This window comes from Aquarana catesbeiana, linkage group LG04 (genome assembly GCF_042186555.1).
Source record: "Aquarana catesbeiana isolate 2022-GZ linkage group LG04, ASM4218655v1, whole genome shotgun sequence".
NCBI classification, from domain to species: Eukaryota; Metazoa; Chordata; class Amphibia; order Anura; family Ranidae; genus Aquarana; species Aquarana catesbeiana.
Genome location: NC_133327.1, coordinates 542,401,475 through 542,421,611, shown reverse-complemented (window position 1 = coordinate 542,421,611; position 20,137 = coordinate 542,401,475). Strand labels below are relative to the sequence as shown.

Here is a 20,137-nt window from a genome sequence, read left to right as displayed (position 1 = left end):
AGCCTTTAAAGGTTACCACTTTAGATTTACAGAGGAGGTCTACTGCTAAAATTACTGCCCTCGATCTGACCTTCGCGGTGATACCTCACATGCATGGTGCAATTGCTGTTTACATTTGACGCCAGACCGACGCTTGCTTTCGCCTTAGCGCGAGAGCAGGGGAGACGGGTGTTTTTTTTTTTTTTTCTTATTTTTTTGCTTTTTATCTTATTTTTATATTGTTCCTTTCATTTTTTTTTTTTTTTAATCATTTTTATTGTTATCTCAGGGAATGTAAATATCCCTATGATAGCAATAGGTAGTGACAGGTACTCTTTTTTGAAAAAATTGGGGTCTATTAGACCCTAGATCTCTCCTCTGCCCTCAAAGCATCTGACCACACCAAGATCAGTGTGATAAAATGCTTTCCCAATTTCCCAATGGCGCTGTTTATATCCGGCGAAATCTAAGTCATGAAATGCTCGTAGCTTCCGGTTTCTTAGGCCATAGAGATGTTTGGAGCCACTCTGGTCTCTGATCAGCTCTATGGTCAGCTGGCTGAATCACCGGCTGCATTCTCAGGTTCCCTGTTGAGACAGGAGAGCCAGAGAAAAACACGGAAGATGGTGTGGGGGAGGGGGGCATTCCCTCCCACTGCTTGTAAAAGCAGTCTAGTGGCTAATTAGCCGCTAGGATTGCTTTTACATGAAAGCCGACTGCTGCCTGAAAAGAATGATATCAAGATGATACCTAAACCTGCAGGCATCATTCTGGTATAACCACTCAAAGTCGTGAATGGCGTACCTGAAGACAAAAAAATGGTTACCAATAAAACACAGTAAATGGTAAAGTATAAAAAATTGCATACCTGAAAAGCAAACATGATAAAACATAATAACAATAAAACATTGCAGAATAGAATACAGTAAAAAAGAGCAGAACAATAGAGAGAGAATAGAGAGAGAGAGAACAACAAAACGACAACTATTTTTTTTTATTTTATATATTTTTTTGTTTTTTTGTTTTTTTACACTTTTTTTTGTAACTAACTTTTATAACTCTAACCGGTTCCAGGTTCAGTTCTCTCAAAATGCGATGGCATCTTGGGAGACCCTGTGAAAGTGTGCCTAGTCTGTGCAATGCTACACTACGCTAATACTCAACTAGTGAATGGTAGCGTTCAAAACATTCACCAATGCAAAGACCAGGATTGTCGGGACAGGAGGGACAATAATAGCGGGTGTCACTCCTATATCTGCGCTTGCTGCAGACACGACATCTTTTTTGGGGGGGTTCGTTGGGTAGGGGTACTCGGGAGGACATAAAGAAAATGCCTCTCATGCAGCTGACTGCATTTGGTTGGGGATGTGAATGGGGGAAGTACGGGCGCTGCAGAAGTGGTGGGTTCCCAATTAGGATTGGCGAATGCAGCAGGAAGGGCACTATGGGCACGACGGGCCTGTGTTTGTCTTCTTCTTGGTGGCAGCGGGACACTACTTGTGCTTGCCACCTCACCAGCTTGAACTGCATTTTTGGGACTCGCCACGTCACCAAGTGTTACTGCAGTGCTGGTTTGACTTCGACCGGGGTGTACTAGGCCTTTTGCTTGCCAGTTCACCAAAACGCTACCAAAAAAACTGTTAGCAATCGCAGGAATCAGGCCTGACTCTGCGAACGCTGCAGTTATGCGTTTAGTGTTTTGTAAGTGACAGTGATTGATCGATACTGCACTTGGGTGGGCTGGGCTGGGCCAGCAGAGGGGCAAAACGCAGGTGCTAGCAGGTATCTGGGCTGATTCCGCTAACACTGCGTTTTTGGGAACCCTAAACTGCTGGGGACACTAGTATAGATCTGATCAGATATTGATCCGTTCAGATACTATACCACTAAGGGAGGTGTACGGTGCGTGCGTGAGTGTTAGCGGTACTGGCACTAACCTGACGCTACCTGGGGCTGGTGCTTACCAGGCCAGTTCACCAAAATGCTACCAAAAAAACTGTTAGCGATCGCAGGGATCAGGCCCGACTCTGCGAACGCTGCAGTTATGCGTTAAGTGTTTTGTAAGTGACAGTGATCGATCGATACTGCACTTGGGTGGGCTGGGCTGGGCCGGGCGGAGGGGCAAAACGCAGGTGCTAGCAGGTATCTGGGCTGATCCCGCTAACACTGCATTTTTGGGAACCCTAAACTGCTGGGGACGCTAGTATAGATCTGATTGGATCAGATATCATACCACTAAGGGAGGCGTATGGTGCGTGCGTGGGTGTAAGCGGTACTGGCGCTAACCTGACGCTGCCTGGGGCAACGCATATCACCGCCGGGCGATCAGGGGGCTAAACCTTTATTAGGTAATAAACGGCGGGTGCCCTGACACTATAAAAAATAAACAAACTAACCAGCGTCGCCCATAACAGTTATACGGTGATCAGTGGTGAAAGGGTTACCTAGGGGGCAATCAAGGGGTTAAAACATTTATTAGGTAGTATATGGGGGTCCCTGACGCCTTTAAAACGCTGACGGCGAACCTAAATATTTACCTCCCTAACTAGCGTCACCAGTGACACTAATACAGCGATCAGAAAAATGATTGCTTAGCGACACTGGCGACGAGGGGTGATCAAGGGATTAAAACTTTATTAGGGGGGTTAGGGTGGTACCCTAGACCTAAAGGGAGCTAACACTAACTGCCCTAGCACACTAACTGTCACAAACTGACACCAATGCAGTAATCAAAAAAAAAAAAACAAACAAAAAAAAAACAGCTTGGTGTCAGTGTGACGGGGGGGGGGGGTGATTGGGGGGGATCGGGGGGTAAAGGGGGGTGTCATGTATGCCTGGCATGTTCTACTGAGTGTAGTGTTTGTGCACTCACATTGCAGTCTTCTCTCCTCGGCGCCGAAACGGAAAATACCGAACCGAGGAGAGATGACATCATTTCCTCTGCCTCTGTGTACTATACAGAGGCAGGGGAATGATCCCATTGGCTGAGAGCGATCGCGGGGGGGGGGGCACAAATGGATGGCCTCCCCCTCACCTCCGATCGCCGGGGGACAAATGCCGACCGCCTCGGCCACCGGGGGGGGGGGGGGTCCGCCCGCGGGAGGCAGATCACGTACAGGTACGTGATTCTGCCTGCCCGTGCCATTCTGCCACAGTATATCTGCGTGAGGCGGTCGGCAAGTGGTTAAAGGAAAATTGTTCATTCTGTTCCCGTATGAGAAAAATTTTGGCGTTTGTCCCTTCGGGAATTTTCGTATGAAAATTCGGAATCAGCTGTTGAAAGTTGTGTACACACTAAACGAAAATCATATGAAAATTATTTGGACGAAAATGTTCGCCCGATTTTCTTATAGTGTGTACGAGCCTTAATGCTGATTGAGTTAGAATAACAGACTGAAAGCTTTAAAAAGAGGGTAGTGCTTGATATCGCTGTTCTTCCTCTGTTAACCATGGTTACCTGCAAGGAAACACATGCAGTCATCATTGCTTTGCAGAAAAATGGATTCAGAGGCAAGGATTTTGCTGCTACTAGGATTGCACCTAAATCAACCATTTATCGGATCATCGAGAACTTCATAGAGAGGGGTTCAATTGTGAGGAAGGCTTCAGGGTGCCCAAGAAAGTCCAGCAAGTGCCAGGACCGTCTCCTACAGTTGATTCAGCTGTGGGATCGGGGCATTCGGGTGAGGCGAAGGCTTTTGAAGGATGGCCTGGTTTCAAGAAGGGCAGTAAAGAAGCCACTTCTTTCCAGGAAAAACATCAGGGACAGACTGATATTTCTGCAAAAGGTACAGGGATTGGACTGCTGAGCACTGGGGTAAAGTCATTTTCTTTGAATCCCCTTTCCATAGAAGAAAAGGTGAATGCTACCATCAGTCCTGTGTCATGTCAACAGTAAAACATCCTGAGACCATTAATGTGTGGTGTTGCTTCTCCGCCAAGGGAGTGGGCTCACTCACGATGTTTCCCATGAATAACAAATGGTACAAAAACATCCTCCACGAGCAACTTCTCCCAACCATCCAAGAACAGTTTGGTGAAAAACAATGCCTTTTCCAGCATGATGGAGCACCTTGCCATATAGCAAAAGTGATAGCCAAGTGGCTTGGGGAACAAAAAATCGAAATTTTGGGTCCATGGCCAGGAAACTCCCCAAACCTTAATCCCATTGAGAACTTAAGGTTAATCCTGAAGAAGAGGGTGAACAAAAAACCCTTTAAAATTCTGACAAACTCCAAGCATTGATTATACAAGAATCGTCTGCCATCAGTCAGGATGTGACCCAGAAGTTGATTGACAGCATGCCACAGCGAATTCTCGAGGTCTTGAAAAAGAAGGGTCAACAATGCAAATATTGACTCTTTGCATAAACTTTGTCATTGTCAATAAAAGCCTGTGACACTTATGAAAGGCTTGTAATTATACTTCAGTAACCATAGTAACATCTGACAAAAAGATCTAAAAACACTGAAGCAGCAGACTTTGTGAAAATTAATATTTGCATTATTCTTTTAGCCAGGGCTGGCCCCATGTTTACCGACCACACATCCTTTTCTTTTTTTTTTTCTTTTTTCCCCCGTTAGCAGTAATTTTTATCTCTGGTCTGGTGTTAGGCAATAGGAAACGCTCATGCCAAGTAATTGGTAAAAGGAGGCATGGTGTTGTGTCCAGCAGACTTTTGAAGATTTTCTTGTAAGATGCTCTGCCAAAGTATTGATTTCTTTTACACTACCCCCAGGTCAAACGTGATCTTTGTTTGCTACTGTTCCTTTATGCTTTATATATCCCACCTTGATATGAATGCACACCTGCCACATTTATTATGTCCCAGTGACTTGTCTATGATTGGATAGTGAACTGCAGTTCCCAACCTGTCATTTACTATTAATGTTAACTATTAGTAAATATTGCATTTACAATCTTCCCTAATAGTCATTTTCTGCACTGATGAGTGCAAGAAGGATGCCTGATAATCCATTGGCTGCCCATTCATAAAATATGGGGTAGAACCAATCTCCATTGAATAGCTAAGCTCTGGTTGGAAACTGCACTTCAGCTGCATCCTATTATGCCCCGTACACAAGGTCGTATTTTCCGATGGAAAATGTCCGATCGGAGCATGTTGTCGGAAATTCCGACCGTGTGTGGGCTCCATCGGACATTTTCCATCGGATTTTCCGACACACAAAGTTTGAGAGCAGGACATAAAATTTTCCGACCACAAAATCCGTTGTCGGAAATTCCGATCGTGTGTACACAAATCCGACGGACAAAGTGCCACACATGCTCAGAATAAATAAAGAGATGAAAGCTATTGGCTACTGCCCCGTTTATAGTCCCGACGTATGTGTTTTACGTCACCGCGTTTAGAACAATGGGATTTTCCAACAACTGTGTGACCATGTGTATGCAAGACAAGTTTGAGCCAACATCTGTCGGAAAAAATCCTAGGATTTTGTTGTCGGAATGTCCGAACAAAGTCCGACCGTGTGTACACCGTAATGCCCCGTACACACGGTCAGACATTGATCGGACACTCCGACAACAAAATCCTAGGATTTTTTCCGATAGATGTTGGCTCAAACTTGTCTTGCATACACACGGTCACACAAAGTTGTCGGAAAATCCCATTATTCTGAACGCGGTGATGTAAAACACATACGTCGGGACTATAAACGGGGCAGTAGCCAATAGCTTTCATCTCTTTATTTATTCTGAGCATGCGTGGCAATTTTGGCGTCGGATTTATGTACACATGATCGGAAATTCCGACAACGGATTTTGTTGTTGGAAAATTTTATAGCAAGCTCTCAAACTTTGTGTGTCGGAAAATCTGATGGAAAATGTGTGATGGAGCCTATACACGGTTGGAATTTCCGACAACAAGGTCCTATCACACAATTAAGATAAAAAATGTGTGATGGAGCCTACACACGGTTGGAATTTCCGACAACAAGGTCCTATCACACATTTTCCGTCGGAAAATCCGGCTGTGTGTACGGGGCTTTACAACATGAACCTGCTCCCCTTTTTAATTAAAAACATGGCACTGTGTGGTTTAATAACATCACAGTGATCTGCAGCAGCCCTCCAGTATTCCTAGGTGCTGCGCATTCAATTGGTAGCCAATGGATTATGGAGCGTATGTCTTGCATACACCCACTTCAACATTTTCCACTTCATATACAGGCTAGAGCTGTACGATTCTGGCTAAAATGAGAATCACGATTCTTGCGGTGGAACACCGTCTTTCACATTATTAAAAAAAAAAAATGAAAAAATGGGCTAACTTTACTGTTTCGTTTTTTTAAATTAATTGAAGTGTATTTTTTTTCCCCAAAAAATTGCGTTTGAAAGAATGCTGTGCAAATACAATGTGACATAAAATATTGCAACAACCACCATTTTATTCTTTAGGGTCTCTGCTAACTCCCCCCCCCCAAAAAAAAAAAAAAAAAAATATATATATATATAAAGGCCCCTAAGGTCAACGCTGCGCTCAGTAATTAGCAAATAATAAAAGTGTAAAGCAGCCAGCACCCAAAGTTCAATACCATAAACTTCCAATAGAATAAACAACACAGTAAGTGCAGAGCTAAAAAATGTGAAATAGGATATCAATTAAGATAAAAAATTATGAACTACTAAAAAATTATGAAATACTCACAGTGGAATTAAGAAATAGTCAAACAATGATGCTTCAAGTAATAAGTGAAATTGAAAAATACCAATAATTACATAAAAAAGAAAAAAAAGAAGAAACGAAAACTAAAGCAGTGTCCCATAGTGATCAATAGGCTGTGACACCAATCTTCCTAATGCAAACCAGCGTGTATTCAGGTCAACACCCAAAAGTGAGGTAGCTTGCTTACCAAAAAGCCATGACTGCTGCTAGCAGTCTCTCCCAGCACAGGGAATTTGGAAGTCTCCTCAAAACGTATAATCCTCCGGATCAGCCGTTCTTTCTGTTATTACTGTTGTTTTGTTTATACAGGACTAGTGGAATTCCACTTCATTCTCAAACTATTACCGGACATGGAATGTGGTGATCCATGATTGGCTCTTTTATTATGTGTACCAAGACCTTCTGTGGGTAAGGGCCAATCCTGATGACCACAGTGGTCTGTCCTTCTTCTAGCAAGCAAGATGAGATGGCTGTTCAGTCTGCTGACACCTTTTCTGTCAGTGATGCTGCTGGGGTACCCCTGGCATGGCGAGCAGAGTCTGTCCCACCTGGGCTGGAACTGCAGTTGCTGTGGATAGCGGGGTAAGCTGCAATCCTCCCAGGAAAGTGGCAGAGCAGTGTCACTCGATGGATCCCAGGAAGCAAGAGGAAGATCCCTCTCTTGCTCTCATATATATATATATATATATATATATATATATATATATATATATATATATATATATATATATGTTTGGGGGTTCTAAGTAATTTTCTAGCGGAAAATAGTACTGATTTTAACTTGTAAGCAACAAGTGTCAGAAAAAGGTTTAGTCTTTAAGTGGTTAAACTGACCTCTTTTACAGACCGAAGTTCATTCCTTTGATCTAAAAGAACTAAAATATACTTTTGTTTTTATAGTTCTCTCCCAGTGCTGACAAACATTGTTGATAAACATTTGTTTATTGTTGATAAACATTTTCCGGCTTTTTTTTTTTTCTCTTTTCACAGCTCTGAGTGATTAGAGAACATCTCTGCACTTACATGGATGAATCGTGTAGGCTCGGTTCACGCTTTTGGGATGCAGGAACCCTGCAAGTCCACTGCGGGTCCCGACATGGCACCCGACTCGCACACCAGTTCACACTGCCATATGCGAACTGCCGGGAGCGTCAATAGATTGTTAATGACACCCCCATTTCAGCTCACATATTGCACTGCGAACTGATAGTTCGGACATGAATCGCATCTGTTTCTGGTGCGGACCAAAAAAAAAAAGGGTCCTGTGGGAGTTTGCACAGAATGCAATATCAGCCATACTCTCTGTATGACTGAAATCGCATCACACGAACCTTGCATGTCATTTGCAGTGTGGTCCGAATCACATGTGATCTCGCAGAGCACGCTGGTGTGAACGGGCACTAAATGCTGCATAGAGATCGTAAAAGGGGATTGAATCGAGATCGAAATTCTTTTTTTAACGATTAATTGTGCAGGCACAGATTTGCTGACAGAGTATTTTTGGAAGACCATGGCATAGTGCTGCACGATTAATTGTTAAAAAAAATTGCAATCTCGATTCAACCCCCTCACAATCTTAAAGCGGAACTTCAGTAATTTTTTTTTCAACTTTCCATCTATTAAATCCGCTGCCCTTGTTGTTTTAACTTTGGATAGTAAAACATTTTTTTCTGCCAGTAAATACCTTATACAGCCCACTTCCTATTTCTTGTCTGGTACAAAGCCTAGGCTTATGACATCATGCACAGCTCTCTCTCTCATGAGAGTTTGCCAGGGAGGGAGGGGGGGATGAGTCATAAGAGGGCCAATGAGAGCTGCAGGACTGAAGGTGTGCCTCTGTGTGTCTGTGTAAATCCAGGAAGTGAACAGGCAGCAGCTTCAGCTGCCCACAGTAAAATGGCTGCAGCCAGACTTAGTGGAGGGAGATTTCTGCAGCATATTTAGCAAGTGCAGAATCACAGTATATATAAAATAATATGCAAAGTGGTTGGAAGGAAGCTTCAGAATGGCAAAGATGTTTTTATTACAAATTATGTGAGTAGACTGCAGTTCCTCTTTAAAGTTGTCTAATGCCGCGTACACACTGTCGGAATTTCGGCCCGCAAAAGACCGTTGAGATTTTTTTCGTCGGAAAATGCGACCGTGTGTATGCTCCATCTGTCTTTTGCTGGCGGAATTCCTGCCAGCAAAAGATTGAGAGCATGCTCTCAATTTTTCGGTCGGGAAAAGTTCCCATCCGAAAATGCGATCTGTGGCAATTCCGACGCGCAAAATCCCTACGCATGCTCGGAAACAATTTGACGCATGCTCGGAAGCATTGAACGTCATTTTCTCGACTCGTCATAGTGTTGTACGTCACCGCGTTCTTGACGGTCGTAATTTCAGCGAACTTTTGCGCAACCGTGTGTATGCAAGGCAAACTTGAGCGGAATCCCGTCGGAAAAGCCGTCATATCTTTTTCCGACGAGAAAACCAATCGTGTGTACACGGCATTACGCTACAGAGTGGCTAAACAATTACCACTTTGCATTGGTTTGCTCTAAAAGTAGTGTACATGTACACCATTTTGCATTGATACAAGTATTTATCTATAGTAAACTATGAACATTCCCTCACTAAAACTTGGAGGAAAAATATCTAAAGATTGTTGTTAATGAACTATGGCATTTGTATGTATTTACCTGCAAATGTTCTTTAGAGCAATATAATTTTTATTGTAGTATAAAAAAATGAAGAGGATAAAATGAGAAGGTTTATAGTAATATTTCTGACTTGAATGACCCTTGCTGTATTTGCTTCATCAGCAATCCTGTTCCATTTTGAAAACTATTTCCCAGGGTGAATAGGGAGTTGTCATGTCAGCACCTCAATTCCTTTCTTCTAGATTGGTTCCACACTCTTATTTAGGAAGCTACTGGGGTCACTGGATGCCAGACTCAGGACTTTTTATTTCTAACAGAATTATTGACAAGGATCCTATTCAAGGGACTTCATATACACATTAAATTCACATATGGTACTGTTACTTTACTGACACTGGCAGCTTTCATTTCTAAATTTACACTGCAAAGTAGCTAACACCTACAGGTCACTTATTAGAAGAGGAATGGTATAAATATCACAGCAGTACAACTAGCTCCCAACTTGGCTTTCAACATTTCTTATGTTTAGACCTACAATACTCTGTTGAAAAGTTTTAGGTAGGTGTGAAATAATGCTGTAAATTATGATTGCTTTCAGAAATAGAAGTGTTAATAGTTTTATTTTATTTATCAATTAACAACATGGAAATTAAACGAACAGAAGAGAAATCCAAATCAAATCAATATTTGGTATGACCACCTTTTGCCTTCAAAACAGCATTAATTCTTCTAGGTACACTTGCACACAGTTTTTGAAGGAACTCAGCAGGTAGGTTGCTCAAAACATCTCAAAACATCTTGGAGAAGTAACCACAGATCTTCTGTGGATGTAGGCCGTCTCAATTCCTTCTGTCTCTTCATGTAATCCCAGACAGACTCAATGGTGTTGAGATCAAGCCATTACTTCCAGGACTCTGTGTTCCTTTTCACATAAAATAGTTCTTAATGTCATTGGCTGTATGTTTGGGTCCCTTGTCCAGCTTGCAGAATAGATTTGGGCGTAATTACATGCCTCCCTGATTGAATGGCATGATGGCTAAGTATGTGCCTGAATTTATCAGCATTAACCACTTGCTGCCCGCCATATAGCAGAATGACGGCTGCAAAGTGGTTTCAATACCCTGACTGGGCATCGCGGCGATCGTTGTTGCGATCTGTCAGTCTGACACACCGCAACTCCGATCTAGGTAAAGAGTCTCTGATGAGACTCTTTACCATGTGATCAGCCGTGTCCAATCACGGCTTATCACGATGTACATAGGAAGAGCCAGTGATCATCTGATCATCTGACAGACGCGAGTAGAGGAGAGCCGATCGGCTGCTCTCCTGACAGGGGGGGGGTCTGTGCTGATTTGTTTATCAGCCCATCCCCCCTTGGATCCCACCCAGGACCACCATCATGCCGCCCAGGACCACCAGGATGGCCATCCACACTGGACCACCAGGTATGCTCCCCCTGGACCCCCAGGGAAATACTAATTTGTGCCAGGCAGCTGCCAATCAATGCCCAGGAAGCTGCCAATCAGTGCCCACTCACAATGCCTGCCAGTGCCACCAGGGATGCCTATCAGTGCCTCATATCAGTGCCCATCAGTGCTGCCTATCAGTGCCCAGCAGTGCCGCCTATCAGTGCCACCCATAAGAACCCAACTTTGCAGCCTTTCAGTGCCCATCAGTGCCACCCAGTGCCACGCATGAGTGCCCATCAGTGCCGCATATCAGTGCCCATCAGTGAAAAAGAGAACTTATTTACAAAATTTTATAACAGAAACAAAAGCAAAACTTTTATTTATTTTTTTTTAATTTTCTGTCTTTTTTTTATTTGTTTAGCAAAAAATAAAAACCGCAGAGATGATCAAATACCACCAAAAGAAAGCTCTATTTGTGGCAACCAAATGATAAAAATTTAGTTTGGGTACAGTGAGGATGACCGCGCAATTGTCATTCAAACTGCGACAGCACTGAAAGCTGAAAATTGGTCTGGGCAGGATGGTGTATAAGTGCCCTGTATTGAAGTGGTTAAAGACCGCATAGATCCTGACCAAATGTCCAACTCCATTTTTAGAAACGCAGCCCCAAACTTGCAAGGAACCTCCACCAAGCTTGACTGTTGCCTGCAGACACTCATTATTGTACCTCACTACACCTCTTTGTGAACAAACTGCCTCCTTCTACAGCCAGATATATCAAATTTTTGCTCCTCAGTCAAGAGCACTTGCTGCCATTTTTCTGCACCCCAGTTCCTATGCACAGTTGAGTAGCCTTGTTTGCACGTCCTATACCCCATGTTGAGGGCCTGTGGCCTAGTATGGTTCAGGAGGGGACTGCTTCTCAGTCTGGTTTTAATGGCAGTATTGCAGCCTAGAGGGGGTTTTTGAGTCTGTGATTTCTACCTTGTTATTACCACACCTGGGAATCCTTTTTTGCCTGGTGTGAAAACAAGCACTTCAATCCCATATATTACTCTGTTCCTCGCATTCTGGCCTTCAGTTTGACCTTGACCAGAAATTGGCCTTAAATACTCTTAAAGGTCCTGTCTCTGCCTTTACCCATTCTTTTTTAAAGACCTGTGGCTTTACTCTCCCTTCTATAAAACTTTCTTCAACAAGTATCTCATATTGGTCCCCCTTTGCAGCACCCTGTCCTTCCTCTTAACTTGTTCTCTCTGCCCTGCATAAACCATCCTTAGATGGGATGTTCCTCTAGAATGCAAAGTAGCCTATTTGGTTGTTATCACCTCTTGTTTTTTAACTGAACTGTAAAAACATTTCTTCATACTTCACAATGACAAGGTTCTCTTATACCCAATGCCGTGCTTTCACCCCCAAGGTGGTTTCAGCATTCCACCTCAGCTAGGACATTGTGCTCCCTTATGCACTGCTCTTAAAGTGGTGCTTCAGCCCCCCTCCCAAAAACAAAAAAGAAAAACAAATACTGTAGCTGCTGACTTTTAATATTATGACATTTACCTGTTCCGCGATGTTGGCACCCCAGCCAATTTTTCAACCAGCTCTCGGGTGCTGCTGCTCCATTCCTTTGTAGGGGGAAACCGGCAGTGAAGCCTTGCAGCATTACAGCCGGTTCCCTCCTGTGCATGCGTGTAGCATGCTGCATTTCCTGAATGGCCCGACAGCGGTGGAAGGAGGAGGGGGGCCGAACTTCCAGGGGACCTCGTCTCTCTGAAGTGGGGATGGGTACCTGTCAAAAACTGGTACTTACTACCTCTTCCGTACCCCCCTCCCCCCCCCCGAAAGGTGGCAATTGTGACAGGGGGGGGGGGGAGCAAGCAAACAAGTGGAGCTTCACCTTTTGGGTGGAGCTCCACTTTAAGCATCCAAAGGAAATTGCTTTAAGGTGGTTCTAAAGGCTGAAGGTTTTTTTAACATTATTGCATTCTCTACATGAAGGTAAAGGTGAAAAAACTTCAGTGTGCAGCCCCCCCCCCCCCCTTACCTGAGCCCAATCTTGATCCAGCAATATGCATGAGAGGAGTGGCTCTCCTGGCTCTCTCCCTCCTCATTGGCTCAGACACAACAGCAGGAGCCATTGATTACCGTTGCTGTCAATCACAGCTAGTGAGGATGTTGTGGGGGGTGGGGCCGAGCCACATTCTGTGTGCCTATGGATGCACACAGCCGACTCGAGAGCAAGCCTGCATGTGTGCCCCCCTAGCAAGTGGCTTGCAATGGTGGGCACTTGGAGGGTGGAAGGAGTCCAGGCGGAGTACCTAAGAAGAGCAGGAGCAGGACTTTACTGTCCAACAAATATAGCAAGTCTGCTATTGTCTTATGTATTATCCATTCAACTTGTAAATTATAGCTAAACTCTAGTCAAATATACAAGCTTAAGTACAACCGTAATAATAAAAAAAAAACACACAAATCAGTGCAAGGGACATAACTTACATGTCAGTAGGGCATGTCCCTTGTGCTGATGCCTCTTCTGTTATGTGAAATCTTCCTCTGTCCATGTCCTCCCCGCCACCGTAATCTTCCAGTGCGGCAGGGATTAAAAAAGCTAAGGGGCTGTTAAAGGCTTTCATCAAGAACTTCCAACTATGCCTGCCCTTTCTGCCCAGCCAGTACTACACCTTCTGTGAATGAAACAGGATATCTGTATAGAGCAAGTGGACCTTGCATTCGTTTGCCCGTCCTCCATTTATTGATCGCTTTGCTGTCATGGAAGCAGTAGTATGGCTTCTTTGAATGTCTGAGCTGCATGGAAAGGCTGAGCATAGTAGAACATTCTTGATGGGAGACCGTGTTGTATAAAATGCTGCAGAAAAAGGTTGTGTCACGAAGCTGTCTGTGCAGTAAGGCTGTTGAAATCTCAGAATTTATATTTTGTCAGGTAATATAGCTTCTGTATATATTTTCAAATGTATTGAGCTGTTATGCACTGGCAACATCTGTTTTTGTTTCTCGAACTAACAGCAGGAAGCCTATTTGGTTGGATTAGGAAAACCTGGCCTTTTTATTCACATGGCTTGCCAGGCAGTATGAGCAGGGGAAGACCAGGTGCACTATAAAGAATATATATATATATACACTACCGTTCAAAAGTTTGGGGTCACCCAAACAATTTTGTGTTTTCCATGAAAAGTCACACTTATTCACCACCATACGTTGTGAAATGAATAGAAAATAGAGTCAAGACATTGACAAGGTTAGAAATAATGATTTGTATTTGAAATAACATTGTTTTTACATCAAACTTTGCTTTCATCAAAGAATCCTCCTTTTGCAGCAATTACAGCATTGCACACCTTTGGCATTCTAGCTGTTAATTTATTGAGGTAAGCTGGAGAAATTGCACCCCACGCTTCTAGAAGCAGCTCCCACAAGTTGGATTGGTTGGATGGGCACTTCTGGCGTACCATACGGTCAAGCTGCTCCCACAACAGCTCAATGGGGTTCAGATCTGGTGACTGTGCTGGCCACTCCATTACCGATAGAATACCAGCTGCCTGCTTCTGCTGTAAATAGTTCTTGCACAATTTGGAGGTGTGTTTAGGGTCATTGTCCTGTTGTAGGATGAAATTGGCTCCAATCAAGCGCTGTCCACTGGGTATGGCATAGCGTTGCAAAATGGAGTGATAGCCTTCCTTATTCAGAATCCCTTTTACCCTGTACAAAGCTCCCACCTTACCAGCACCAAAGCAACCCCAGACCATCACATTACCTCCACCATGCTTAACAGATGGCGTCAGGCATTCTTCCAGCATCTTTTCATTTGTTCTGCGTCTCACAAACGTTCTTCTTTGTGATCCAAACACCTCAAACTTGGATTCATCCGTCCACAACACTTTTTTCCAGTCTTCCTCTGTCCAATGTCTGTGTTCTTTTGCCCATCTTAATCTTTTTCTTTTATTGGCCAGTCTCAGATATGGCTTTTTCTTTGCCACTCTGCCCTGAAGCCCAAAATCCCGCAGCCGCCTCTTCACTGTAGATGTTGACACTGGTGTTTTGCGGGTACTATTTAATGAAGATGCCAGTTGGGGACCTGTGAGGCGTCTGTTTCTCAAACTAGAGACTCTAATGTGCTTATCTTCTTGCTTAGTTGTGCAACGCGGCCTCCCACTTCTTTTTCTACTCTGGTTAGAGCCTGTTTGTGCTGTCCTCTGAAGGGAGTAGTACACACCGTTGTAGGAAATCTTCAATTTCTTTGCAATTTCTCGCATGGAATAGCCTTCATTTCTAAGAACAAGAATAGACTGTCGAGTTTCAGATGAAAGTTCTCTTTTTCTGGCCATTTTGAGCGTTTAATTGACCCCACAAATGTGATGCTCCAGAAACTCAATCTGCTCACAGGAAGGTCAGTTTTGTAGCTTCTGGAAGGAGCTAGACTGTTTTTAGATGTGTGAACATGATTGCACAAGGGTTTGCTAATCATCAATTAGCCTTCTGAGCCAATGAGCAAACACATTGTACCATTAGAACACTGGAGTGATAGTTGCTGGAAATGGGCCTCTATACACCTATGTAGATATTGCACCAAAAACTAGACATTTGCAGTTAGAATAGTCATTTACCACATTAGCAATGTATAGAGTATATTTGTTTAAAGTTAGGACTAGTTTAAAGTTAGCTTCATTTAAAAGTACAGTGCTTTTCCTTCAAAAATAAGGACATTTCAATGTGACCCCAAACTTTTGAACGGTAGTATATATATATATATATATATATATATATATATATATATATATATATATATATATATATATATATATATATATATATAATATATATAATTTTTTTTTTTAATATTTTTTTTCATAGATGAAAACAGAAGTACGTAGACTGTAAAGGGGGGGAAAAAAAAACAGAATGCAGGAAAATCAAATACTTTAAAAGACCTAAAATTTTTATTGTAATTATTCAAATTTGTTGATATTTAAAAAAAGGTTGTTAGTATCGTCCTAACATAAACCATGCAGTAAAGAAATATAAAGGCTACTATAATAGGATACTCTATGGCTAATACATTTATTTACAGTTGATATCTATGAGGTATAGTCTTAAACAGCTTTTTTTTTTTTTTTTTTTTGTAATTCTCCACTGATAGTGGTTTTTATTGCAGAATGGTAGTTATTTTTTTAAAGCTTATCTATTCTGTGTCTATAGTGACTAACCTTTTTGTGATGAAAAATATTCCAATTTAATTTCCATAGCTGATGAGCTGACTTTAATTTTTTTCCTCTATTGCATAGCATCCCTTTCATGTAAGCAGTGCCATTGATTCTGGCTCTATTGATCTTAATCTGTGAGCTTGTGATAAGAACCATTCTTGCTGAATAATTCATTATCTTATCTGGTAATTGACATTTGTTTCATGAAGAAGTAGGATGAAATTGGGTAAGAAAAAGAAAATATATTATTTAGCATTAATGTTACTTTACACCTTGGCATCCACTTATAGGGGTTATATGCTGCTGCTGTTTTTTTTCCTCTAAAGCTTTTACCATACAATTCCAGGTGAGCTAAGGTAATGTAGCTGCAATCTCAGCACACCATAGTTGCCGTGTAGGCAAGCCAAAAATAGGCACCAGACAAGAATAAAGGGGGGATTGTTTAGAGACTAGCAATTTTATTTTGAACTATATGCTAGAGAACACAATTTTGACAATAAAATAGACTGTTTTATTAGCATTCTAATTGCAATGAAAGAAACACTAATAGAAATACATAAAATATCCCTTTGAAAGATATTACATGTTTACAGTGACAATGAAGAAGACCATTTTCAGAGAGTGTATTGATTGATCTGTCATTTCAGGGCTTCCCTTTTGACTAATCTCCTGGCTGTCATGATGACACTCTGAATTCAGTTTTTTAAGGTGCTAACTGAACATTAAGACTCCAATCTGCATAGTTCTGACTTCTGATCTGAATACTTGTCAGTGCCTTTTGACAGTACTAGAGATGGGCACGGGCATGTTCGAGATCCCACCTGCCCAATCCCGCCAGGATGCGGACACTGCACATGGCTAATCATGGGCAGTGAAAGATTTCTCGATCTGTGCAGCTGTGGATCGGGAAATGTCTCGCTGCCTGTCATTAGCGGTGTGCACTGTTGACTTCCTGGTGGGATCGGGCAAGTGGGATCCTAAATACGCCCCAGCCCTTTCCTACCGATGACATTGCGGGAGATTTACTAAAACGGGAGCACTCAAAATTAGGTGCAGCTAGCTGCACATGGTAGCCAATCAGCTTCTAACTTCAGCTTGTTCTAACAACCTTTGACAATAAAACCTGGAGGCTGATTGGTTTCTATGCAGAGCTTGACTAGATTTTGCATGCTCCAGTTTTAGTAAAGTCTAGTCTGGCAACAAGGTTTTTCAGAAGGAGTAAGACTACCCTTACAGGCATAATGCTGTGGAGGGGATCAATAAAAATAAAACTGAAATAAAAGCATTGTCCATTTGCTTTGATGCAGAGGCATGAAACGCGAATCATTCCATAGACCCTTGTTTTGCACTCATTTCTATGAGATCTTAATGCCAGTAAAGTTTTACTGAGCTTTGAGAGGGCGACAGAGAGGACTACAGAATTGTACACCAAGCCTAAAATTATATGTGATCTAAGAAAGCCAAGTAGAAAATTATAGGAAAGTGTGAGCCTATATATAATATGTTTTTGTTATGCAGATACACCTATGGAGCCCTTCAGCTTAAAAGGAATATCAATCTTGACAGATTAAAACCACTTGGTGTCCATAGGTAATTTAACAAGTTCTCGGTTACAACTTGGTATCTTTTTTTTTTTTTTTTCTTCTTGCCTGGTTTCCAGGTTTTCCTATTCCTCAGGGTAACCTAGGACCATTGTCTCAGAATGGAGAGCAAGAGGAGCTCAGGGAACATGGCTAATTAACCTGGAAGCGGCAAGCATTTTTATCACTTCCAGATTCAGAGCTGTCATTCCCCAGCTGCTGTAGTCAGGGAAGCAGCTTATTAAGCACAGTTTTTGCTTGATTAGCTGCAGTGGAGACCAAGGGAGACATTGGGAATCTAGTAGACCCCTGATGTCTCTATAAAGATGTCTCTATAAAGAGAACTGATCACCTGCCCGTGCTATCACATAGGGGCTTTTGGCCTAAAGTTATATGAAAATAAAAGCATTACAAACAAATTATAAAAGGGTAAATAAGAAGGGGTTAAAATCACCCGGGTTGCGGCGCTTCCAAAACGCTTTTCAGGTGCTTTGGAAGCGCTGCCTATTCATTCCAATGGGCAGGGTGTTTTGGGAGCAAAACAGCGATCCCAAACCGCCCCAAAGATGCCACTTGCAGGACTTTTCAGAACAACCCGCAAGCGCACCGCCCGGGTGTGAAAAGTCACACTGGAATGAATATGAGGTGGTTTTCAGGAGCTTAGCAGAGGCTATTTCCAGCGCTAAAGTGCCTGAAAACCGCCCCCGTGTGAAAGGGGTCTAAGAAAGTTGATCAATGGATTTATATACAGTAGATAACCTTGAATGTAGAAGTGTGTTCAGGAATTCATAGGGGTCGATTTACTAAAACTAGAGTGCAAAATCTGGTGCAGCTTTGCATGGTAGCCAATCGGGTTCTAAAATCCCTCATCAATGATTAGAAGACCACATTCCCAACATGCCCGATCAAGTTCCATGACCGCACGAAAATCGAATATTACTACGACCCTGCTACTGATGCAAAAATTGACCGATCGTTCTGTCAACGTGAATTTTTGCCGGTTTTTGACTCATGTGTATCGCCAGCTTTCCTTTAGCTTGTTGAAGTAAGGGCTCACACAGAAGCAGTGGGGGAAACGGCATGCAATTCAGACAGTAAATACACCACATTCCTGTTCAAATCACATGCGATTCTTTGCAGTGCGATTTTAGCCCATTCATTTTGTATGGGCTCAAATCTCGCTGCATAGGTATCGTTTTCAGGTATTGGAGCATTTGCATGAGTACTCGTGCAAATGCTTAGTATTGGCACCAAATATACCAAATATCCGGTATCAGTACTCGTTCAACCCTAGTTTCTGTGCACAGCTGCATCAGATTTTGCACTCATATATAATTTTTGGACACCATAGTCTGATAACCTGCATATTTTGCACTGGGGATTGATGCTAAAAAACAAACTGGGCCATGACCTAAAGCCATACATTGCACCTATAACACTAAGATAGATAGATTGGATAGATTGGCAACCACTGATCTTTGCACTTGTGGTCAGTGACAGATGCTTATACCTTGGCCTGACTGTGGTTCTGGAATACTCTCATGTTCTCAATTTCTGCTCCCAGGTCTTCTGTGGTATGCGTTTCGGGGGGGTGCCCCCCCCACCCCCCGTTGCCTTACTTACAGTTAATAAACGAAGGCTTTCCTGCATATAGACATACTTACTTACATTGCAATGGAGTCAAGGTGATAATTCACTAAGCTCTCTTAGAATTGTTTTCTGCATATCTTTAAACCTCACGCATTTTGCATGCAGTGATAAAAGGTTGACAGTTTCAACTTGGAAAGATAAATTAGAAGTTAATGAATCATAACAAGTGTAGATATATTAGGATCAGGCAGCCTTTGGTAATGTTGATTGATCTTGTTTGTGTTGTTTTTCAGGTGGTGTTAGTGAGATGGAACGAGCCATTCCAAAAGCTGGCAACGTGCGATGCAGATGGAGGGATATTTGTATGGATCCAATATGAAGGCAGATGGTCTGTGGAACTGGTCAATGATCGGGGAGCACAGGTGGGCAGTACACTAGAAGTCTTATGGATGAATGTGTTATGTTACTTTATATTACTTCTTTACAATAAATTTAGCTTTTCATTATATTTCGGCTAATGCTATAAATTAGTGTTTACATTATATCATTTTAGTGTGTGCAGATTTGTTGTATTGTGTATATTCAGAAAAAGTGTGCTTTTTTTTTTTTATTTATTTATTTTTTTGTACTTACAGCATTTTTCTAATTTGTTTTTGAATCGTTTTAGTGCTCTTCTCCCTTGTATTTGAATAGGTAGACCTACATAAAACAAACCTGTGCTTTGCACATGTATGGGAAAGTGACAAGTTTAGTTTATTGTGAACCCCCAAAACTACACATAAAAAGATTTGCCAAATAAACTAGCATTTCCATGTATAGAGACTCAAATGATTCACTCTCCTGCCCCCTACATAATTGCACTGATGCGTAAGCCCCATACACACAATGAGAATAAATAATTGATAATAAATGATTGTATTTTTTGTTTTTTTTTTTGTTTTTGTTTTTGTGCTAGTCTCATATCGAAAATGAAGAGGTTACTAACGTTGTGAAATTTTCGTACAATACAACTTCAGAAGTGATGTAATGTGTT

General features: G+C 42.2%; 1 protein-coding gene across 1 annotated transcript in view; it reads left to right on the top strand.

Moving 5' to 3' along the window:
* Nucleotides 1-20,137, top strand: part of TULP4 (TUB like protein 4) — a 276,431-nt gene that overhangs the window by 85,281 nt on the left and 171,013 nt on the right. The window contains exon 3 of the mRNA XM_073627891.1: nucleotides 19,398-19,526. Coding sequence (XP_073483992.1) covers nucleotides 19,398-19,526 — 129 coding nt within the window. The remainder of the gene's footprint in view (nucleotides 1-19,397; nucleotides 19,527-20,137) is intronic.